Source organism: Rhincodon typus, chromosome 1, assembly GCF_021869965.1.
Source record: "Rhincodon typus isolate 14 chromosome 1, sRhiTyp1.1, whole genome shotgun sequence".
NCBI lineage: Eukaryota > Metazoa > Chordata > Chondrichthyes > Orectolobiformes > Rhincodontidae > Rhincodon > Rhincodon typus.
In genome coordinates this window covers 70,695,262-70,720,451 of record NC_063332.1, presented here as the reverse complement: position 1 = coordinate 70,720,451, position 25,190 = coordinate 70,695,262, and the positions used below count along the sequence as shown (strand labels likewise).

General features: G+C 42.8%; 1 protein-coding gene across 5 annotated transcripts in view; it reads left to right on the top strand.

The window, feature by feature from the left end:
- LOC109934783 (calcium uptake protein 3, mitochondrial) overlaps positions 1–25,190 on the top strand; it is a 170,912-nt gene that overhangs the window by 76,969 nt on the left and 68,753 nt on the right. For 3 of the 5 annotated variants that reach the window (XM_048605011.1, XM_048605019.1, XM_048605028.1), the window contains exons 7-8: positions 2,524–2,598; positions 12,240–12,338. In XM_048605011.1, coding sequence (XP_048460968.1) covers positions 2,524–2,598; positions 12,240–12,338 — 174 coding nt within the window. The remainder of the gene's footprint in view (positions 1–2,523; positions 2,599–12,239; positions 12,339–25,190) is intronic. The other 2 variants (XM_048605044.1, XM_048605037.1) reach the window with 2 other exon arrangements.

Sequence of the window (25,190 nt, the reverse complement as noted above, 5' to 3'; positions counted from 1 at the left end):
ACTTAACTATGTGCTTGAAATTCGTGAAATCCCATCACAGAATTTGAGAATTTCCAAAGCAAGCAGCAAAGAAACCTACTTCGGTAGTTTTGTCATTTGCCCAATTAAAGTTCATGTTTTTCCCCATAAGTACTTGCCTCATTTTCCTGGACATCTTTAAGAAAAGTTGGTGACCCCTAAACGTATAGAGATTTTTCTAGAGTTTGTGATTACATCCATACTACGAACTAGCTCAATGTACAGGTAAACTGTTTGCCCAAGTAAAATCAACCTGATTATTTCAGGATATCAGGTCCCAAGCCTTCAGGAGCAGGGAAATGTGGAAAGCTATTGTACCGCAGTTATGGATCTTTGCTGCTTCAGGTGCAATCAGTGGGTCAAACCAGTAAATAATCAAATATTCCTCAAAATATTGTAAACCTGCATGAATGATGCATTAACCTGACACAAAAACCAAAAGAACTGTGGATGCTGTAAATCAGTAACAAAAACAGAAGTTGTTGGAAAAGTTCAGCTGGTCTGGCAGCATCTGTGAAGAAAAAATCAGAGTTAATGTTTTGGGTCTGGTGAACCTTCCTCAGAACTCCCAGTAACCTGATGTACCTGCCACAGAGCGCCAACTCTAACCGTAAGAAATAGGAACAGGAGTAGGCCATTCAGCTCCTCGAGCCTGTTGTGCCATTTAATGGGATAATAGTTGATCCAATATTCCTCATTTCCACTTTAGCCTCAGCTAGATTATTGTGTCCACGTCTGGGTGCTGTGCTTTATGAAGGATGTGAAGACATTGTAGAGGATTCCAGGGATGTGGGATTTTGGTTATGAAAATATATTCGAGAAGTTAAGACAGTTTTACATTCTTCAAAAGAAACAAACAGGAGACCTGATAGAGGTATTCAAAATCTTGAGGGTCAGCACAGGGTAGATTGGGGAAACTTCCAACTTATGAAGGGATTGAGAACAAGGGCACAGATTTCAGATAATGGCAAAAGAAACAAAAGCAAGTTGAGGAAAGGATTTTTGTCAAAGCAAATAGTTAAGTTTGGTAGAGACAGATTCAATCAATGCATTCAAAAGGGAGTTAGATTGTTATTTGAATGCATTGGTGAACCTGCCTCTGCAAGATGTAGAGTTGCATGGAAAGGCTAGAGAATGGCACGACAAGAAGTGCTCATTTGAAGAGCTAGTGCAGACACCATGAAATGATTAGCCTCTGTAGTGTAATGATTTTATATTATGTGATTGTCTCCTGCACTTCCCACAACATAAATCCCAGGAAGAGGGACAGTTAATTGATGGTCAATTAGCAAACATGTATCCCCCTCACTTGGCAGAAAACAGGCATTGGAACATCTTCCTGAATGGCACTGTATGCAGTACAATGCACTAAAATATGTAAGCATTTTTCCATCACCTTTCCGAACTTGACCTGTTCACAGCACTAACCCCATCATAGCAAAGCTTCAGTGGCAGAATCATTTTTTAAAAATTACACTAAAATGTTCATGTGTTCATTTTGGGCTTATAATCAACTGCTTATTAAGGTCAGTACCTCTTTTAGGATACAGAAGAACAAATTGATGTGGGCCAAAGATGTTTTACAACCATTTTAGCTTTTTAATCAGTGTTGTGGTTTGAACTTAAGTCTTATGCATGTTAGTAGCCGTTCCTTCGGTTGCTTTGGTTTCTTCTTATCTTTTCCGTACAGAGTGATTTTGAGCGCTTTTTGTGTGAAATCTAGACAAAGCATTGAATGTGTTTGCTCAGAATTTCAATTATTCAGTTTAGTTTTGTTAAAACTATTACCTACCAATTATTTTATGCACAGTAAATTGATCTTAGTTGCCCATGTTTAATATTATATGCCTTATTCTGAGCCCTTCTGCAATTCAGAATGCCTGGTGTGAACCATCTGTCTACCTAAACGTAAATTGAATTTGATTGAGCCAACCTTGCAAAAAGTGAGTTTACATATGTATAACTCTCAGAATAAATGCAGTGTTCAACATATGTTTAATATTTTGGATTTTTAAAAACGTTTATTCTCTTGATGTATGGGTTATTTTTCAGTTGATTATGTACTTCATAAATTTCTATGTCATGATAGCAGTCCACAATTGGCAATAAACTTAGCAAGCAATTTTTTGATCTGGTTTGGTGCATTAGTAAACATCTAACTATTACTGCTACAAAATACACAGGAAAAGTGATACTAGGATTATAAATGAGTATTTCCGCCACATTTTAGCAAGGAACAATATAACTATTGCCCCATATGACTATTTAACAATGTTGTTTGTCTTATAAACAATCTTCAGAACTAATTTTGCTTTGGAGCTTGCTTCATTGCAAGACAGTGTGATTACAGTAACGTTATTCACTTCATTATATTGATTTTAATGGCCACGCTATGGAAGTCAGTTTAAAAGTAGATTTCAAAATTGCATTTTTAATTTAGCTGAACTTAGCTATAATATTGTAATGATGACGTTGTAATGTAATTCTATTTTGATTTTATTGTAGCTTCAGGAAATTTTTAGAAAGAAAAATGAGAAACGAGGGAGAAGAGGTGATGATGAGGAGAAGTCTGCACAGGTGGTGAGCACATGTATTTTCCTGTTTTTGATTCTGTGATCTGTGAGGAAGGTGGCCAGTTAAAAAGGATATCAACACCAGCTTAATCTTGATGGTATCACTTTTCGCAATGTTAATTACTATAACTTCAAAAACCATGCTGTTAGTGATAATTTGAGTTTTAGATACAAGTCATAGTTAACAGATCAAGGTTCCAGAATAAAGGGGGAAGTACTAATATTAGACCCATGGGTCCATTCTGTTCTGCCTGCCTGGGGTAACCTGAGAGTTTGCTTCTATGACTGATTGTATGTTCTAATTGCTTTGTCTTTTCTTTCCCTTTTCTTTTCTCAATTTCTGACTACAATCTGTAATTTGAAACTGCACCATATGGCATGTAAGAATCTGCAACTTTTTGGTTATCAATATGCTCCTCCTCACAGTGTATGTATTGTTCTTTAATTATGTCTAGAATATTAAATTTTGCAGGATGCATTACAGTAGCATCAAAATAGAATGTGTAACTTGATGAACAACATTCAGTAGTTCAAATGTATCTTTTAGTGTAAGTGTTTGAATTTTACTTTACAAGTTCCATTATTCTACTTTTAGAAAATAAGTTATGCAGAAACTCTAATCAACATGGTAAATTAAATTGTAATTAAAATATTATTCTGAACTGACATAGAATTGGTGAATTCTAATATTTCCTAATGTAACTTTCAAAAATGTTCTAACTCTTGTACACATTTTAAAATTATGGTTGGATCTAATAACAGCATAACACTGGTTAATAGTAAACTTCCAGCATGTACCATTGTGTATATTTTTATAAGATGAAAGTAAATGTTTATTATAAGACTATTTTGATTATATGTTGGGGATGGGATAATCTAGATCAAGTAAAGATGGGGAAATCCCATTGCCGGAGGTAAGTAATGTGAACCAGATATTTCATCTGCATTTTCATCATCTTGAGCAGGTGGGAAACATGATAAATGTAAGTTCAACCAAGAAACAAAATGATCATTATTTTATGTCTACACAGTATATGAAAGGGGTCTCCATGATCGTCAAACATCTCAGCTTATTAATCTTAATTACAATATGGGTACAAGGGATGCTCCACTGAGTCTAACTCCGCAAACAGACAAAATTTGCATCCAAACATTGTTGAGATAAGCCAACTATACCACCAATCCCTTCGGCTAATTTCTCCTTTTCCTTTGCAATGGATCATATCAGTGCAGAGCTATCATTGCCACAACTCCTCAGCTGGCCTTCTCCTTTGTCTAAATCTGTCTTCTCATCATCTGTGCTCTATTCCAGCTCCTAGCATCTCTATTCCTTCTCAGCCCAATTAAAAGCCGCTGTGTTCCACATCAGCCACAGGCCAATTTATTTCCCTTTGTGCTGTATAAACTGCAGAAACTTCAACTGGTGCATCAGTGATATGAAGACCAACAGCCAAAGAAGTAGTATATGATAGTCAATGGGAAGAAGATCCAAATTGCCACATGTGGCTAGGGTGTCACAAAACCCTGAGTACAAAGTCCAGGCAATTCTGTTCTTTTGCGCTTGTATTATTTTTAAAAAGCCGTGTTTTATTTTGTAATTTGAAAACATGTTCTTAGAGCTATTGCCTCTGTGATGAAAAATCCTCACTCGTAACTCTAGGACCTGCAGCTTAAGATGTATGTAAATTAATCAGAACAATAATTTATACTTCGTAGCCTGAAATAGCTTTGGTACATGTACAAGTGCTGCAAAGGCAAAATGCTTGAAGACCTTTGCCTACCATCCAGTGCCTCTTTGAGCTTTAGTCTTTACACACCCACACTGTTAAAGACATGTGGTGCTCCCTACTTCGATTAGGCACGGACCCTCTAATTTCTTTCTTGTACTATATAATAGCAGCTACTAGTTAGACCAGTACTTACCATTGCCATTTCTGCAGAGCCAGCAGAAAGTGTACCATGCTCACGCTGGTGAAATGGGGAATTTCTGTATCAAGCTTCTGTCAAAGGAAAACAAATGAATGAGAGACAGTCGGAAGAAAAGTGCACATCAGAAGAGTAAGCTATATTGAAAAAGGGAGGCTGAAAAATCATAGAACCCCGACAGTGCAGATAGAGACCATTTGACCCATCGGGTCTGCACCGAAAAGCATCCCACCCAGATCCGCCTCACCACCTTATTCCCATTTATCATGGCTAACCCACCTAGCCGGCACATCCCTGAACACTTCGGAGCAATTTACAATGGCTGATCTACCTAACCTCTACGTGTTTGAACTGCGGGAGCAAAATGGGGCATGTGGTGGAAACCCACACAGACCACCCAAGGCTGGAATTAAACCTGGATCCCTGGCATTGTGGAGAAGCTGTGCTAACCACTATGCTACTGTGCCACCCCCGGAATAAAATCCTAGAGTAAAAGACAGAAAACCACAAAGAGAAAGGCACAGGCAGGAGAGAAGAAGACTTTGCAGGTAGAGAGAAAAGTAGGAAGATTTCAAAACAGAGCAAGAATGATCAACCAGAAAATCAAAATTAAGGCAAAAAAATAGAAAGAATCAATGAATTCAATCATGAGAAAACCAGAGACACAAATTGGGAAGCAGAGGATTAATGTAAAGGGATATCTAGTTATTTTGATCACTTGACAATTATTTCGATTTAAAAATTATGCTGCACATAGTAATTTGTTACCACTTCTAATGTCTCATAATTTGTAATTGTGGTGATAGGTAGCAACTTGACATCCATTGTCAGTGATTTTATTCTTCAGAGGATGTGCTATTGAGTTCACTTCAGTCATTTGGAAATCATTGAGCTGACAACAACTTCCATGCGAATGGACTTCATAAAATTATACCTTGTTGCCTGCAGTGAATCTGGTAGTAGCTGGCTAGCTTGAACAGCCTTCTCCTTAGTGCCATTGAATGAGGAATTTTATATTTGTGGAATTTCAAATTTTTACATTGTGATATGAAATTCTGCAGTTCTTGTCTGTGAAAATGCTGTGACCCTACTTGATTTTGTCATTTTTGCTAAATATCTGGTTGTCATGAGAGGGGAAATTCAAGGTACAAAATGTACTAGATCATAGATTATAGGAAAGAAACAGAAAATACTGGAAATACTTAAGTCAAGATCTGTGGTAGGAGAAGCAGAGTTAATATTTCAGGACAATGATCTCTCAGTTTTGTTGAGATTTCAAATTTTGAGCATCCACAGTATTTTGGATTTCCAAATGTTTATGGGTAGTTTTCGTCAAGGTTACTGGCAAACACTGTTGCTTTGTCGCTTACGACAAGTTCATGTCTTTTAAGTTCAAAGCAATAAATATAATTTCAAGTGCATTTGTTATTATTTCATGTTTTCATGAAAATCACTGAAATGTTTCCTGTATGTCAGAATGATTTGGCATGAAGTTTACTGCTGGTGCAAGGGGTTTTGAAACCATTTTAAGCCTTCTTTCCATTTCTACACCTTTGTTTCATTTCTTCACCTTTGTTTCACCTCCTTAATCCTGTTAGGTATATTTGTGTTCTATACCCAATTGTGTATAGAATGCATTTGAAGGCAGTTAGTTAGTTTACGTACCTGTTAGTATGAGCTTAGATTCTTTTGTGAAGGCAGAAGGCTATGAACATAGGAAATGGGAACAGGAGCAAGTCACTTTGCTGCTTGGCCCCCAGAACTCTTCACTTCCTTGTAAATCAAAAATCTGTCAAACTTAGGTTAAATATATTCAATGACCCAGGAAACGCTAAAGATGAATGCCCATCTGAAGAAAAGAAATTTGTCCATTTCTCTGCCTTAAATAGGACCTTATTTTGAAACTGTGCCCTCTACTTGTAGCGTTCTCTCTGAGGGGAAATGTTGTGTGAGAGTCAGAAAAATTCCTAGCTTCAAAGCCCATCTCTGGAAATACTGGTTCCAGGGACGTAATTTTTATTGACTGGACAGATACTGGTTGAAGTCAGGCCAACCAACCCTGATAAAAGCTTGGATGCATAAGACATTGGAGCAGAATTAAACTATTCGGTCCATCGAGTATACACCATTAGATCGTGGCTGATGTGTTTCTAAGCACCATTCTCCTGCCATTTCTCCAAAACCATTAATCCTGGTAACAATCAAGAATCAGTCTATCTCTGTCTTAAATATCCTCTGACTTATTGCCACAGAGGACTGTGAAGGCAGTTCCACCGATTAACCAACCTCTGGCTGAAGAAATTCCTCCTCATCTCAGTTCTAAAGGGTCGTCCTCATGCTCTGAGGCTGCACCTTCAGGTCATTGTCACTCCTACTAATGAAAACATCCTCTCCACATTCAATCTATGCATGCCTATCCGTATTCTAAGTTTCAGTGAGGTGCCCCTTCATCCTTCTAAACTCCAAGTGCAGACTCGGAGTGCTGTAGTGCTGTTCATATATGTCAAGCCTTTCATCCCTGAAATCATTTATAAACTTCCTCTGGAACCCCTACAATATTCCAAAATTTGGAATATTGGTCTGAGCAGAGCCTTATACAGCCTCAGCAGTACATCTCTGCTCATGTATTCTAGCCCTCTTGAAATTAATGCTAACATTGCATTTGCCGCCTTAACTGCCGATTGAACTGCATGTTAGCCTTAAGAGAATGAACTAGGACTCCCATTTCTGATGAAGGATCTAGGCCCGAAACGTCAGCTTTCCTGCTCCTATGATGCTGCTTGGCCTGCTGTGTTCATCCAGCTCTACACCTTGTTATCTCTAGGACTCCCAAGTCCCTTTGTGCTTCAGATTTCCGAAGCCTTTCCCTGTTTACAAAATAGTCTATGACCTCTTCTTTCTACCAAAGTGCATAACCTCACTTCCACATTGCATTCCATCTGCTACTTCTTTGTCCACTCTCCTAGCCAGTCCAATTCCTTCTGCAATCTTCCCCTTTCCTCAACACTGCCTATCCCTTCATCTGTCTTTGTTGCTAAATTTGTAAATGATGCCCTCAATTCTTTCACATCCACAGGGGTTGCTAGGTGCTGAGGCAGACTATTTAAAAGCCCTGTCTCAGTACTGCCGAATAGTTAAAAAGAAAATTCCTTACAGCTCTGATACCTCTCATAGCCTCAATCCACCATGTCACCTCATGCCCTCCATGTCAAGGTATTTCCCAATGATCTATCATGCTACTTCTCCTACCCTCAATACATCTACCGTGCCTCCCCATGCCAAGATATGACATTTCCATGCCCATTTGCCCACTATACACTGTATGGAAGCAATGAACCCTGAAGTGACATTCAGACAGGTTTTAATAAGAAACCTTAACAAAATGAATAATTCATAACTTTCCATTATGTTTTATTTTACAAAACAACATTGAATCCACTGCAGCCCAGTAGAAAGTGTCACAGACCCTTTAAGTTTCAATAGTCTGAGCTGCCAGTCAAACAGGGACACACATTTCAACAGAGTAATAGATACCTGGGTTCTTAGCCAAGTTTGGCTGGGCATGGGAGGATTAGAGAAGCAGCTCCTCACCTTTTCCCTCCATCGTATTTAAACCAAGAAGTACAAAGAGCAGTACAGAACAGGAATAGGCCCTTCAGCCCACTAAGCCTCTGCTGAAACATGATGCCTTTCTAAACTAAAAACATTTTGCTTTAACGCAGTCTGTATCTCTCTATTCCCTGCCTATTCATGTATCTTAAACATTGCTATTGTATCTGTTTCCACAACTTCCTCTGGCAGCGCATTCTAGGCACTTACCACCCTCTGTGTAAAACAAAAAGTTGCCTCATATCTCCTTTAAACTTTTACCTTTTAATCCTTTTACCTTTTAAACCTATGCCCTCTAGTAATTGACATTTCTACCCTCGGAAAGAGACTCTGACCCTCCACTTTATCCATGCCTTTCATAATCTTGTAAACTTCTAACAGGTCATTCTTCAGTCTTCAGTGTTCAAGTGAAAACAGATTAGGGTTGTCCAATCTCTCCTCGTCGCCAAAATCCTCCAAACCAGGTGACATCCTGGTAAACCTTTTCTGTACCCTCTCCAAAGCCCCCACATCCTTTTGGTGTGTGGTGATCAGAATTGTACACAATATTCCAAAGGTGATCTAAGTAAAATTCTATATAGCTGCAACATGACTTGCCAGTTTTTATACTCCATGCCTTGCCCAATGAAGGCGACCACCTCCTTGACCACCTTACCTACTTGTGTTGCTGCTTTAAGGGAACTGTGGACCTGTACAGTTAGATCCCTCTGTATGTTAATGTTTCTAAAGATTCTGCCACTTAGTGTATACTTGCCTCCTCCACTAGACCTTGCAAAATGTATCACCTCATATTTGTCCAGATTAAATTCCATCTGCCATTTCTACACCCAAGGCTCCAGCATATCTGTATCCTGCTCTATCCTCTGGCAATCTGCCTCACTTTCTTCAGGTGCCTCTGTTTTTGTGTCACCTACAAACTTATTAATCAGACCACTTACATTCTCCTCCGTATCACTTTTTATATAAATGTTTTACAAACATCAAGGATACCAGCACTGATCCCTGCAGAACACCAATGGTCACAGATCTCCAGAAAAATTCCTTTTCACCACTATGCTCTGTCTTCTATGACCGAACCAGTTCTGTATCCATCTTAACATCAGAGGAGCAGGAAAGCTAACGTTCCGGGTCGGGACCCTTCAGGAGTAGGGGAAGGGGAAGGGGGCTCTGAAATAAATAGAGAGGAGGGGTGGAGCTGGGGAAGGTAGGTGGAATGGTGATAGGTGAGTGCAGGTAGGTAGTGGTGGGGATTGGTCAGTGAGGTGGGAGAAGCGGATAGGTGGGAAAGAAGACGGACAGGTCAAGGAGGTGGGGATAAGAGGGGCTGGGGAAAGTAGGTAGGATGGCGATAGGTGAGTGCAGGTAGGCAGTGCCGCTCCTCCCATCTCTCTGACCAATCCCCACCACTACCTACCTGCACTCACCTATCACCATCCCATCTACCTTCCCCAGCCTGACCCACTTCCCCTCCCCCATTTCTGAAGAAGGGTTCCGACCTGAAACGTCAGCTTTCCTGTTCCTCTGATGCTGCCTGGCCTGCTGTGTTCCTCCAGCTCCACACTGTTATCTCAGACTCCAGCATCTGCGGTTCTTACTATCTCTGTATCCATCTTACTAGCTCAGTGCGGATCCCGTGTGGCTTCACCTTCCTTCTGTATCAGCCTGTCATGAGGGAGTTTGTCAAACGCCTTGCTAAAGTCTGTAAAGACAACATCCACTGCCTGCCCTCACCAATCATCCTTGTCACCGCCTGAAAAAATTCAGTCAAGTTTGTGAGACATGACTTCCCCAGCGCAAAGCCATGCTGCTCATTGCTAAAAGTTAATATTTTCCAAATGTAAGTAAATCCTGTCCCTAAGAATTTTCTCCAATAAGTTGCCTACCACTGACATAAACTTTATCAGTCTGTAACATCTCGAATTATCCCTGTTGCCCTTCTTAAAGAAAGCAACAGCATTGGCTATTGTCCACTCCTCTGAGACCTATCCTCTGACTAAAGAGGATACAGAGATTTCACACAAGGCCCCAGTAATTTCCTCCCTGGTCTTCCTCAGCATTCTGGGATAGATCCCATCAGGCCCTAGTGACCTGTCTCCCTTCATGCTTTTCAAAGCACCCAACACCTTTTATTATATTGACATGCCCAAGAATATCAACATACCGCTCTCTGGACTCACCACCCACTATGTCCTTCTCCTTTATGAATTCCGATGAAGAGTATTCATTAAGGATCTCTCCTATTTCTTCCGGCTCCATGTGTAAATTCCCTCCTTTGTCCTTGAGTGGACCTACCCTTTCCCTAGCTACCTCTTGCTCCTTATATACATATAAGATGAGTTGGGATTTTCCTGAATCCTGTTTGCTAAAGAGATTTCATGGCTCCTATCAGCTCCCCTCCCCACAAAACTCCTTGTTTATGTTCTTTCCTGATCTCTCTATATTCTTTGAGGGCTCTGCCTGCTTCCAGTTTCCTAAACCTTATGAAAACCAAAAGAACTGCGGATGCTGTAAATCAGGAACAAAAACAGAAGTTGCTCGAAAAGCTCTGCAGGTCTGGTGGGCATATGTAAAGAGAAACCAGAGTTAACATTTCAGGTCCAGTGACTCTTCTTCAGAACTGAAGACCCATTCTGATTTCCAGCATCTTTTAGTTTTTTTTATTTGGTCCTGTTCGTAGAATTACTTGTGCAGGCACATACCTTATAGTTATATTTTTGCCATACATCATGTTTGTTCTTTTGTTTTCATTCTCAAGATTGTGCAAATTATTTGTACCCCCCGCCCCAACAGTTTCAATCCCAGTGAAGAAGTATGTGCATGTTCCTTTATCAGCCTGTAGTGAGGCAAATTACCCATTTCGAGAATAAAATTCAAAACTTGCATTCTGCCTCTCCCATACAGTCTGTTTAAGCTACGGATGTTAATTTCCATCTTATTTGGAAGAAATATTTGGGGCCTTGCATAGTAAGAAGAAAGAGAGAAAGTAAAAGAGTATCCCCTTCACTTACACAGCATGGTACCATGGGAATGCAAGAGGATATTTGGAATGATTGAGAAGTGGATCAGAGTGGCACAGAGTGAAAGGTTGCTTTAGTATGCTGAAAGGAGAAGAGAGAGGTAGACATGTTTGCTGATGACATCATGCTGAGGACGACAGAAATGACTGAGGATGCTCTATTGAATATCGAGCCTGTTGGAGTGGAAGGTATGTTCAAGGAAAACCCAATCATGCTTTTGGAAATGAGGTAAATGGGTGAGAGTTGAGAACAGAAAATAAGTTAGACACAGCCAAGTTCCATGTCCAGCACTGGAATTTGTTGAGTGGAGGTGTGGAAAAAGAGGAGTGCTGTCCTCTGTTGAGGAATGTTGCAGAATATCAGCTTTATGGAAGTTTGCATCATCAGAACAGGTGTGAAAGAGAAACTGGGAGAAGGAATGGAGTCCTTACAGGTGCAAGATGTAAGGAAATGTAGTAGAGATAGCTGTGGATATCAGGGGACATAGAATGAATTCTTTTATAACATATTCCCAGAAATGGAAACCGAGGTCGAGGAAGGGAAGAGAAAGGAGAGAGAGTGAAGGTGGTAGAGGGTGAAAATTGAAAACTAAATGTGTGAAATTTTCCACTTCAAGTGGAGGGCAACCATACTAAGCCATCAGTTTACTGGAAAGAGAGATGAGGGAGGGAATCAGAGTAGGACTGGAATGAGGAATATTCTACGTATTGTATAAAAATGCAGGCATTGTTAGGACCTATGCAGGCGCCAATAGCTATGCCTTTTACATAGTGGAAATAAGTGAAGTGGAAGGTGAAGATGCTCAATGTGAGAACAAGCGCACTCAACTGGAGGAGAGTTGTGGTGGCGGACAGAGACTGTTTGGATCTCTGTTATTTGTTGCCAGTTTTGATTTTCTGTGCTGTTATGTGCAGAGATAAATAGCAATCATTGTTGAAATTATATAAGGGATATTTTAAAACTTTTTTATTCTATTTCAATATCAAAATAAATACTGGAATAATTGATGCTACAATTTGTTTCTTCCTGAATGAACTTTCACCATTTGCCATTTACTTCAAACTTTACAACAATTTTACCTTTTCAAACTCTGCAGGTGGTAAATAAAGGTACCCCAAATCAAACCACAGACCGAAGTTACTGGGATACATTAAGACGTAACACCAGCCAAGCACTCTTTTCAGACCTTGCAGAGGTATAAAATCTGTGTGAAATCACAAAACTTAAAGGTTTTAATTGTTTACTTGTTCCAGGTCCGTTGTACTTAGAATATGGTTATACTGTCACTTCTGTGTTTTGCAACGTACAAATGGCAGTACAACTATTAAGTTAGGTCCAAGACTTGAAGACTATGTAGTCCAGCAATCAAAAGCGGGAACTAATAATCCTGAGAATGAAATCCCATAATGGCAGTTTGAACATTTGATTTTTGTTTTCAAATCAAATAGGTATAAAATAAAAGGCAAATCTAAACAACTGCCTAGGTGCTGCATATATGTCGCATTATACAGCAAAGTCAAAATTCCTTGAGAAGAATGCAAAGTATGAGCTGAAGTTTTGATGAGTTTTGTGGAGGCTTACCTCTGAGGCTGAGTAGGTGTTTTCATGTGATTATCTGAAGCTCAGTTCGTTAGCTTGGTAGCATGCCGCTATATCGCCCTTCTCATCTGATGCTAGCCCATAGTACTCATTGCTGCCAGAATATCCTGGGATCCCTTGTGCCGGTGCTGTACTTAAAATACAATTGTGTACCTGCAGCTGGCTGAGGAGTAAACCCCGTAGGTCACTTGCATTCAGAGGTCAGCCAAAATCCAGGCACCTGCCCAGCCCCGGACAGGAGAGAGCTCCATGTTATTGGCAATTTATGACTTCATTGACATGTTCAAGCCGACACAGGAGGAGCAGGCAAGTTTTTTGGGAACACTGGCAATCCTGACACACAGGTTGCAGAATTGCAGCAATGTACTGGGGTCCTGTTGCCTCAGGCGCAAGTGTTTTGTTGCGTCTGTCGACAGGTTAGCTGCTGTCACAGACAGACAGGTCCAGGACTCAGAGTCTGCTGGTTATATGCACTCCACCCAAGCCATCTGCATTAACAGCAAGGTAACAAGGGGACAAAGAACATTGGCCTCACTCCAGCTCTGTCTTCCTCAGAAGGAAAGAAGACAGTGCCAATAGGCAATCAGGCAAAGCAGGAACCTTAAACAGACCTTCCAGAAGTCTCAGGACACTCCAGAGCTGGCCAGGCCTTCCACCTCCATGTCTGCCACTCTCAACTTCAGGAGTCCAGGCCAAGGAGGATGCACCAGCTTCTGGCAGGACACAGTTCAGATGTCTGGGTCCTCTAGCCACAAATAACCTTTGGCATCGCCAACCAAAATCCAAAATTTCGTGGACTCCACCAAAGGGCTCCCTCCACTCCAGCAGTTGAACTTGAGACAGTACTGTGATATGGGGAAAGAAATAAGACAAAATTTCTGAGCACGTGGTGGTGGCACCAGTGGCTCATCACTAAACGCATTATTGCATTTGTAAATATGTTTACTTTTTTTCAGCTGTGTGCATGAATGTCCATTTAGCCACAGCTATAACATTGATGCTGTAGTTCTACACAACATTTGGTGGAGCATGGTGCCAGATGTGGGAGATCGGGGAGAATTTGAATGTTCCTGGAGACTATGTCTACAGGAAATGCGTTTGTTTGCGAATTCTGTCAGACCACATGGATTGGTTGAAGCAGCAGTTACAGGCAGTGAGGAGTTTATAAGAACACGGGTGCGATGTATGGCAGTTTCAGGAATGTAGAAAAACCGCAGAGACTGATAGGTAGATGTTGACTGCTAGGAATGGTAGGAGAGGTAGCCAGGTAGTGCAGGAGTCTCCTGTGGCTGTCCCCATCTCAAGCAGGCATTGCTGTTTTGGATACTGTAGGGGAGGATGGCCTCTCAGAGGAGGATAGCACTGGCAGCCAGGTTCCTGATACTGTGACTGACTCTATTGTAACGAGGGGTATGTCAGGTTCCAAGTGATCAATTGTAACAGGGGACTGTAGTCTGGGGCACAGACAGATGTTTCTGCAGCTGCCAGTGAGACTTCAGGTTGGTGTGTTGTCTCCCTGGTGCCAGAGTCAAGGATGCCTCAGAGAGGGTGCAGAATATTCTGGAAGGGGAGAGTGACCAGCAGGAGGTCATTGTGCAAGTTAATATCAATGACATTGAAAGGGAAAGGGATGAGGCTCTTTCGAGAGAGTAGAGGAAACTAGGCAGGAGGTTAAAAAGTAGGTCCTTGAGGGTAGAAATATCTGGTCTAGAACTGGTGCAGGGTGCAAGGATTACAATTTTGGACCATTGGGATCTCTTCAGGGTTAGAAATGACCTGTATAAGAGGGACAGATTCCTCCTGATTTGGGAGGGGACCAATATCATAGCGGGGAGATTTGTTATTGATAGTTGGCAGGCTTTAAACTCGTGCAGGGGTGAGGGAAACTAAAGCAGTAGTGAGAAAAGTGAAAAGGCTGAGGCTGGTACAGTAGATAAGGGGAGCAAGTCTAATAGTCAAGGCAGACAAGAGCTTGGCAGAGGTAAAACTATAAATTAAACTGCATTTACTTCAATGCAAGAGACCTGACAGCTAAGACTTAAGATATGGTTGGGAAAAAGGAACTGGGATATCATAGCTATTACAAGAAGGTGGCTCAGGGATGGACAGGGCTGGCAGCTCAATGTTCTGAGGTATAGATGCTGTAGGAAGGATAGAAAGAGGGGCAAGAGAGGAGGGTAGCTAGCATTTTTTGTTTAGGAATAACATTATGGCTGTACTTAGGGAAGATATTCCTTGGAGATCGTTCAGTAAAGTTATTTAAGTGGGCCTGAGAAATAAGAAAGGGAAGATCACAGTTTTTTCGATTATGGTGCTCGCATTTGTGTTTCCGCTTTATTGAATGGATATTGTGTAATGCTGTTGCCATTTTAAGGGCCTCAAATTGTTTGAAATTCAAGCCCCTCCCTCAAAACAAAACACTTACCGCTCCATCCCCAGGTGTGGTCACAGCAATTTTTATCTCCATTGATATTTGATATTTTGCTATTTTGTTATTGATATTTTCCACATGATGTAAGGAAACAGTGATCATTCCTTCAACAGAAAGTTTTTGGCTTGGCTGGTGAACTCCCAAATGTACACATTCTTTCTTGGTAGCCCTCCCCAACAACCCCATAGGTTTTGAACTTGCTGAGTCCCACACCCAACCCCTCTATCTAAAACAAAAACAAAGTTGCTTTAAAAACTCAGCAGGTCTGGCAGCATCTGTGAAGGAGAAAACAGAGTTAACGTTTCAGGTCCGGTGACCCTTCCTCAGAACTGATGGTGGCTGGGAAAACGTCAGTTTATATGCAGAAAATAGGGAGGTGGGTGAGGTAGGAAGTGAACAATAGGATAGAGCCCAAAGAGAGAGAAAGACAGTTGGATAGACAAAGGAGTTACTAACGATCAGGCTGGGAGGGTGAGTAGTTGTTAATGGGGACTGTTAGTGACTAACAACAGGGGGTGTGTAATGGCAGGCTATGTGGTAAATGGGCCTGGTGTGTGGGGTGGGGGCTGGGACATAGGAGAGTTTAGGCCCTAAAATTATTGAACTCAATATTGAGTCTGGAGGGCTGTAGGGTCCCCAAGCGGAAAATGAGGTGTTCTTCCTCCAGCTTGCGTTGGGCTTCACTGGAACACTGTAGCAAGCCAGAGACACAGATGTTGGCCAGGGAGCAAGGTGGTGCATTGAAGTGGCAGGCAACAGGCAGTTCAGGGTCTTTTTTGCGAGCAGAACCTAGATGTTTTGCAAAGCGGTCGCCAAGTCTACGCTTCGTTTCCCCAGTGTAGAGGAGACCACATTGTGAGCAGTGAATGCAGTAGACTAGATTCTCAGAAGTGCAGGTGAAGTGTTGCTTCACCTGAAAGGTATGTTTGGGCCCTTGGATTCTGGGGAGGGAGGATGTAAATGCGCAGGTGTTGCACCTTCGCTGGTTACAGGGCAAGGTGCCGTAGGGCTGTGGGGGAGGTGTTGGGGGTGATGGAAGTGTGGACCAGGGTGTCCCGGAGGGAATGGTCCCTGCGGAAGGCGGACAGGGGAGGGGAGGGAAATTTGTGTCTGGAGGTGGCGGAAATGGCGTCTGATGATCTTCTGGATGTGAATGCTGGTGGGATGGTAGGCGAGGATAAGGGGAACCCTATCGCTGTTGCGGAAGCGAAGAGAAAGGGCTGAGGGCAGAAGTGCGGGAGATGGGTCGGACCTGGTTGAGAGCCCTGTCGACAACGGAGCTGGGGAATCCTCGGTTGAGGAAGAAGGTGGACATTTCGGAGGCTCCCTTGTCGAAGTTGGCCTCATCTGAACATATGCGACAGAGATGGAGGAACTGAGAGAATGGGATGGAGTCTTTACAGGAAGTGGGGTGTGAGGATGTATAGTCCACGTAGCTGTGGGAGTCACTGGGTTTGTAATGGATGTTAGTGGCCAGTCTATCCCCAGAAATGGAAACCGAAATGTCGAGGAAGGGAAGGGACAAATCAGAGATAGACCAGGTGAAAGTGAGAGCAGGGTGGAAATTGGAGGCGAAATTGATGAAGTTTTCCAATTCCAGACGAGAGAGGGAAGCAGCACCGATGATATCAACGATGCGTCGGAGAAAGAGTTGTGGGTGGGGGCCGGAATAGGACTGGAACAAGGAATGTTCCATGTACCCCACGAAGAGACAGGCATAACTAGGGCCCATGCGGGTACCCAAGGCAACCCCTCTTACCTGAAGAAAATGAGAGGAGTTGAAAGAGAAGTTGTTGAGGGTGAGGACAAGCTCGGCCAAGCGGAGGAGCGTGGTGGTGGGTGGGGATGGTTCAGATCTTTGCTCCAGGAAGAAGCAGAGAGCCCTAAGACCCTCCTGGTGGGGAGTGGAAGTGTAAAGGGATTGCACCTCCATGGTAAAGAGGAGGTGGCTGGAGCCGGTAAACTGGGAGCTTTGAAACCGGCGTAAGGTGTCAGATGAATCATGGATGTATGTGGGTAGGGATTGGACCAGCGGGGAGAAGACTGAGTCAAAGTAGGAAGAGATGAGTTCTGTGGGACATGAGCAGGCTGAAACAATGGGTCTGCCTGGACAGTCTTGTTTGTGGATTTTTGGCAGGAGGTAGAAACGAGCTGTGCAGGGTTGGGGGACTATTAGCTTGGAAGCGGATGGGGGGAGATCACTGGATGAAATGAGATCCATAACTGTAGTGGATACAATTGCCTGATGTGCCATGGTGGGATCATGGTCCAGGGAAAGGTAGGAGGAGGTATCCGAGAGCTGGCGCTCAGCCTCTGCAAGGTAGAGGTCAGTACGCCAGACAACAACAGCACCACCCTTATTGGCAGGCTTGATGACAAAGTCAGGGTTAGATCTGAGTGCACGGAGTGCAATTAGTTCGGAGGGAGATAGGTTGGATTTGTTGAGGGGACAGTGAAATTGAGGCGACTAATGTCATGTCGACAGTTCTCAATGAAAAGATCGAGTGCAGGTAAAAGGCCGGAGGGAGGGATCCGGGTGGAGGGAGAGTGTTGGAGTTGGGCAAAGGGGTCTGTGGGACGGGGAGAGGACTCTTGTCCAAAGAAATGAGCACAGAGGCAAAGACGGCGGAAAAACAGTTCGGCGTCATGTCGTGCCCGAAATTCATTAAGGTGGGGACGCAGAGGGATAAAGCTGAGGCCTTTGCTGAGTACAGAGCGTTCAGCATCGGAGAGCGGAAGGTTAGGAGGGATGGTGAATACCCGACAGGAGGTGGGGGGGTTGGGGGAGGGGATAGAGTCTATCTAAATCTTTATGTCCCAATCTTAACCACCCCAAAGCCGCAGGCATATCTAATGAGCATCCCAGATCTAGTAATATATTGTTTTCACGCCCCAGCCCTCACCATCAAAACCAATGTGCTGCAGACTGTCAATGAGGGCCCCTCCCATTCAATGCTGAGTTGTCTCCCTGACTTTACTGTTGAGCTACATCCCTCCCCTTTCATAATTAATGCCCTTTCATTCCAGCATTCTGCCCCATTCATAACATTGATTTCACCAGCTCTTTCTGTCCATTCCTCTCGTCTCTCAGGACTAGTGTCACCCTCATCTTGACTTTTAATGGACAGACCCTTGGACAGACTGTGGCACACTCCCTTGAGCAACATGGCTGGACAGCATGGAAGAATGAGTGACCTTACTGATATCCACAGCTTTCCAACTGTCTTCATATGACTAGTTGCACTGAATTAACAGGATTGATGGTGGCCTCCTCCCCAATTTGTTAAAGGCAAGAACCTTCTGACCATGACCACTTCTGAGCGGCCAGCTAACTGACCATACCTAAACCCCTCATATGATAGTAAGAGGCTGCCCTTGATTTACTGTATCAGGACCCCCTAACTAAAGGACTTGACAGAAGGCTTGCCCCCCTTAGACTTTGAGACGTGGCCGTTTGTTAGAAGCACATGCAGTGTGTTTGCTGCTTCCGTAGCTAGCATGTGATGCAAGTGTAACACTGATACTGTGCTGTTTCATATAGCAACATGCCTTATCCCGTGATGACTGCTGACAATCATAACAAGCTTTGTGTTTGTGCTGAAAGACAAGGCAAGGCTAATGTGACTCTTAGTTTTTGCTTAGGGGATAAAGCACAAGAAGTCAAGGCAAGGATGCTGTGCATGCCAAAGTGGGTAAAAAGCAAGCGAGCGCTAAGAGCAGGCCAGGAGCCCAGTCCAATCCATGATCAGGGTACCCGTCGCTGCATGTAAAATATTCCAGCAGCAGCATTCCAATAAGACGTGTCATTGCACTCCAAAGTTCAATATTGAAGCGTACAAATGTACTGTAGGTGGATTGGAGATGTGCCTTAATGATGCATTGAGGTTGGCACATGTCAGATGCCAGTAGCCATGGACATGCATGCAGTCTGTCTGTGGAGCATGCCCTGAGATGGTGGTGCTGGGTGTTCACAATGGAGGTCTAGAGGAGCAAACAGTGAGCTAAGGTTGCCGTGTAACTGATATCACTTACCAGACCTGTGTTAAAAGGCTAGCGTTTCTTTTCTCTCCACGAATGATATGACATCAGATGTGTACTGTGCATGTGCAGATAAATCACATTGGCCATTTTAAATTAGCTCACATTTTTGATTTATTATTGTCACATGTATCGAGATACAGTGAAAAATGTTGTTTTGCATACTACACGGGCAGATCGTATCATACAAAGTGAATCAGGGTATCAGAACAGAGTGCAGAATACATTGCACATCCTCTGCAGCTATAACAAAGAGAAAGATCAGAATTAACATTTGGGAGGTCCTATCAAAAGTCTGATAACAGCGGGGAAGAAGCTGTTCTTGAATCCATTCATACATGTATTCAAGAACAGCTTTTATATCTTCTGCGTGACAGAAGAGGGTGGAAGAGCGTATAACCGGGGTTGGGGTGTGGTGCCTTTGATTATGCTGGTTGCTTTCCCGAAGCAGTGGGAAGTACAGATGGAGTCAATAGACGGAAGACTTGATTGCATGGCGGGCTGGGCTATGTTCATGACTCACTGTAGTTTCCTGTAGTCTTAGGAAAAGCATTTGTCATACTATGCTGTGAAGCATCCAAATAGGATGCTTTCTACGGTGCATCAATAAAAATTGATAAAAGTCCTTGTGGATGTGCTGAATTTCCTTAGCTTCCTGAGGAAGTAGTTGTGCTTTCTCAACTGTCACGTTGACATGGGTGGACCAGGACAGATTGTTGGTGATCATCACTCCCAGGAACTTGATGCCTTCGACCATCTTCACCTCAGCATCATTGCAGCCAGGGGTGCGGCCTCCACTCTGCTTCCTGAAGTCAATGACCAGCTCCTTCATTTTTCTGATGTTGATGGAGTGTTTGTTGTCTTTATACCAAACTGCTAAACACACTATCTGTTCCCTGTATTCTGTCTCGTTGTTGTTTTGAGATCCAACCTACAACAATGGTGCCATTAGCAAACTTGTAAATGGAGTTGGAGTGGAATTTGGCCATAAGAAGCTGACTTTAAAATAAAATTACATAAGGACAACTACAATGGTGTGGAGCCAGATGTTAAAAATGCTCAAGTCATTGATTAAATTTAATCACTTTCCTTTCCTTTACTCATTCACTGTGTAAGCATGCTTACATTCTTGCAACTTGCACCTTCACAGGAGTATGTGCAACACATGGCCTATGCCTTTAACAGTAATCTTGCAGGCCACAAATTGTTCGCATGACATACAACTGCATGTTAGTTTATTCAAAATCCTAATTGGCTTCATTGTACAATTTATTGCAGTTAAAGTTTGTTTTGTTTCCACCATATCACAAGTGTTTTTGAAAGCAGTAATCACAGGCCCATTTCCATTTGTTAGTTGTTCCATTGCAGAGGAGCATCGTATGAAGTTTTCAAAAGTGCCATTACTGGGTTTAAAGTGGGATTTCAGTAAAGATGTCACCTAGTAGTTTTGCCTTCTATAACAAACAGCAGTAACGTAGGCTTCACACAATATTTTCAACTTGGAGAATTCAGAGTAGAGAAGAATGGAGGCTTTGTATTTACACTGTTGGAAAATCTGGCAAGTTATGCATCAAACTTACTCACTGCCCAACGACTGGCACCACTTTAAGAGACATTTAAAAATCAGTGCTTGTGCTTACAACTTACATTTGCCATTCCAGAGGCATAGAGTACAAAATCAAGGAAGTGACATTAAACCTTTATAAATGACTGATTAGGCTATTCCACCAATATGCCAAATTTGCCGAAATACTACCTTACCCAAGAAAAATCTATCCTCTAATTCTGAGGAAAGGGTTCTGAGGAAGGGGTCACCGGACCCAAAACGTTAACTCTGTTTTCTCCTCCACAGATGCTGCCAGACCTGCTGAGCTTTTGCAGCAAGTTTGTTTTTGTTCCTGATTTACAGCATCCGCAGTTCTTTTGGTTTTTATCCTCTAATTCCTATCTGTTTGGCTGAGGGAGAGTGCAGGAGTGAGTTGTTTGGGAGCAAGGGCTAGTTTTGGCAAAGTGGAAAATCAGGAAGTGCCAAAGATCTGGTAAACTTAATCAGAGGACTACGTTGTTATTTTTTATTTAAGTTTCCTGCCATCTTCCAGAATGGGATGAATGCTGGTTGTGGTAAAGCACAGTAGGGACAATGGTTGGGATTGGATATGTAATAGTGATCATGGGACAGGGGATCGATGAATCCACAGCTTCTGATCTGTTACGCTGCTTGTCCGCTCTGTAGTATTGTATGAACAGATACAAAATCAGAAATTGCTGGAAAAACTCGGAAGGTCTGGCAGCATCTGTGCACAGAAGGAAGAGTTAAATTTGTCATCACATGGGCTGCTACCACAAACCATCAATTGTCAGCCACTAACAGTCCACATTAGCAGCTACTTATTCTCCCAGGCTGACCTTTATTCACTCCTTTGTCTACCAACTGTTTTTCTCTCTCTCTGGGCTCCATCTCCACCTATCATTTACTCTTTTTCCCCCTCCCCCCACTCCCGCTCTAGCACATTCCTATTCCCTAGCTACAGTCAGTTCTGAAGAAGGGTGACTGGATCGCAAACATTAACTCTGCTTTCTCTCTTCTGCTTTCAGCTGCCAGAGCTGCTGAGTCTCTCCAGCAACTTCTGATTTTGTTTTGATTTCCACCATCCAGAGTTTTTTTTTGGATAAGCAGATATTACTTCCAAGCAGCAATTGGGAATATTGAAACCATTGTCTTCTATTTGCATTTCAACTGTATTCATTAAGAAGACCACAAGACCATAACAAATAGGAACAGGGGTAGACCATTTGTCCCTTTGAGCCTGCTCAACCATTCAGTAGGATCATTGCTGATCTGACACTTCTCATGACCACTTTTCTGCCCTGTACCTGTAATCATGGATTCTTCTACTGATCAAGAATCTATCTCAGCCTTAAATTTACACAAGGACTCTGTCCCCACAGCTCTCTGTGGCAAGGAGTTCCAAAGTGTCTCAACTCTCTGAGAGAAGAAATTCCTTCTCATCTCAGCCATAGTCAGAAGTCACACGACATTAGGTTATAGTCCATTTCTGAAGAAGGGTCTAGGCCCAAAACATCAGCCTTCCTGCTCCTCTGGTGCTGCTTGACCTGCTGTGTTCATCCAGCTCTACACCTTGTTATCTTAGGTTATAGTCCAACAGGTTTATTTGAAATCATAGGCTTTTGGAGCACTGCTCCTTCATCACTTGACCTTTCCCACCCCTGTCCACCACCAGCACCTCCATATCATCTCAGTCATAAATTGGCACCCTGAGACCATGCCCTCTGGTCCTAGACTGTCCCATGAGCATTTACCCTGTCAAGCCCCTTACGAATCCTGTATGTTTTAATGAGATCATGTTTCGTTCTTCTAAACTCCAGTAAGTAGAGTCCTAATTTGTTTAAACTTTGCTCATGAGACTGTCCGTCCTTACTGGATATCATCCGAGTGAACTTCCACAGAACTGCTTCCAATGAAATGATATCTTTCCTTAAGTAAGGAGACCAAAATTGCTCTCAGTACTCCAGCTGGTACTCCACCGGTACCTTGTACGGTTGCAGTAAGACTTCCTAACTCTTATACACCAACCCCATTGAAATAAGAGATAACAAGGTGTAGAGTTGGATGAACACAGCAGGCCAAGCAGCATCAGAGGAGCAGGAAAGCTGATGTTTCAGGCCTAGACCCTTCTTCAGAAACTGAAGGGTTTAGGCCCGAAACATCAGCTTTGCTGCTTGGCCTGCTGTGTTCATCCAGCTCTACACCTTGTTATCTCAGATTCTCCAGCATCTACAGTTCCTACTACCATTGAAATAAGAGCCCACATTCCATTTGCCTTCCTGATTACCTGCTGCACCTGTGCGTTAGCTTTGCATTTTATGCACAAGTACCTCCAAGTCCCTTCTGTTGCAGCTTTCTGCAGTTTTTCTCCATTTATATAATACTGTTCTTTTGCTCTACTTTCCAAACTGAATAACTTCATATTTTCCCACATTATAATGTATTTGCCAATGTTTTACCCATTTACTTAACCTATCAGTACCTCTCAGTGAACTGCATCTATCTCGCAGTCTGCCATTCCACCTATTTTTGTCCCCTTGTAGAAATATCTGAAGTATATTCGCTTCCTTCCTCCAAGTCATTAATATATATTGTAAACAGTTATAGTCCTAGCACAACAAGGTGCAGGGCTGGATGAACGCAGCAGGCCAAGCAGCATCATAGGAGCAGAGAGGCTGACGTTTCGGGCCTAGACCCTTCATCAGAGAAGGGGGTTCTGAAATAAATAGGGAGAGAGTGGGAGGCGGATAGAAAATGGATAGAGGAGAGGATAGGTAGAGAGGAAACAAACAGGTCGAAGAGGCGGGGATGGAGCCAGTAAAGGTGAGTATAGGTGGGGAGTAGCACTGATTCCTGTAGAATCCCACTGGTCACCAACCTGAAAAAGAACCCCTCACATTAGATTGTATTGTCATGTGTACTTCACAATAGGAGTACATGCATACAGTGAAAAGTCTACAGTCGCCATTCTTCAGCATCATCTTGAGGAGCCACGTTCTTGCTGACACTATAGCCTCCGATGACTAGGTGAGCTTTGCTGACACTGCCAATGCTGCCGCCATCCCTGAGCGCTGGAAGAGTTGCGTCCTTTCTGGCGCTGCTGCTGCCACCTCCAGTCACTGGAAGGAGTTGTGCCCACTGCCACCTCCAACTGCAGGAAGGCTGCCGCCATTCCACGCATGCCTCACTCTTGCAGTCATTCTGATGCCGCCAATTCACCCACTGCAAAAGGCTTTTTTTAAAAAAAAAAAGAAAAATAAAGGAAAACAGAACAGGAAAAGAGCTAAAGCAAAAACGAAAAAATGAAGAAAACAGATGGGAGTGGACGAGTCTTTGCTCAAGAGCCTGCACGCAGCCCCGCTACTCTGCCGCTATCTTAAAAGATGTTAGTTAAGAAATTAGTTGTTCATTTGATTTCTTTAAAAATTCTTACAGGTCTTTTCATTTGTAATCTCTAAATATATCTCCTATTTGTCTTCAATCTGAAATTAATCTACAATATGTAGTAATATTAACAGCTATTGCCAACTAATGAACTTGTAGTTTTCCTGTGATGTCAGTCTGTGCTTTGTGATGCCTCCACCCCATACCGATCCTGATTTTCAATTTATCCAGTTTAAAAATATCTTACAAATTATGAGCCAAAAAAGTAAACAAAAAGCACCTCTTTCCCTTTTTCACAAAATTCCCATGTTGCTCCAAAATCCCAAAATATATACTCACCCGGGCACTGCCTCCTTCCGGATGTGTGCTCTCCTCCTCGACTGTATGATGCCTACTGATCCTAATCCCCAAACGTATGCTGTCTCTGGTCACTCTCTGAGGTTGAATGAGACCATTCACGACCTTGTTCTGTTTGACTCTGAAAGGAGCTTCTGACTTCATGAGCTGAATATTACTCGCCTCCTCTGGGTGTTTTGTGTAGGTGTATCCTGTAATATAGGTAGGCTGCTTAGCTCACTGCCTTCCCACCCAAGCTTACTACCATAATACGGAGGATGCCAGATACCAAATCAGCAGCAAAATATGCAATTAAATAATTAAGGGTCATTGGAGGGTGCCCCCTGCCCATCTAGGGCATCTCCTAAAAAGAAAGTCACCTTGCCATCTGCATATGTGTTAAATCCCAACACCCTAAAACCACTCCCTGTGTTCTGGAAGAAAAATGCAGCCCAAAGTCCCTGGACCTAATTAGATCCAGGAATCGTGAAGGACCCTGCCTTGGTGTTGCAAGGACAGTTGGAGTTGCCAGCAGTGTCAACAGTGGGATAGTCTGCTTACTGGCTTGCATTGTCTCCATGTCTAGTGATGCCTTAATTTTTAAATTAACACTCTTGGCCTTGTCCTTCCTTTCTCCAACAACCTCCTGCAGTGCCACCATTCTTCAGGATCTCTGAGATAGAATCTGGAGA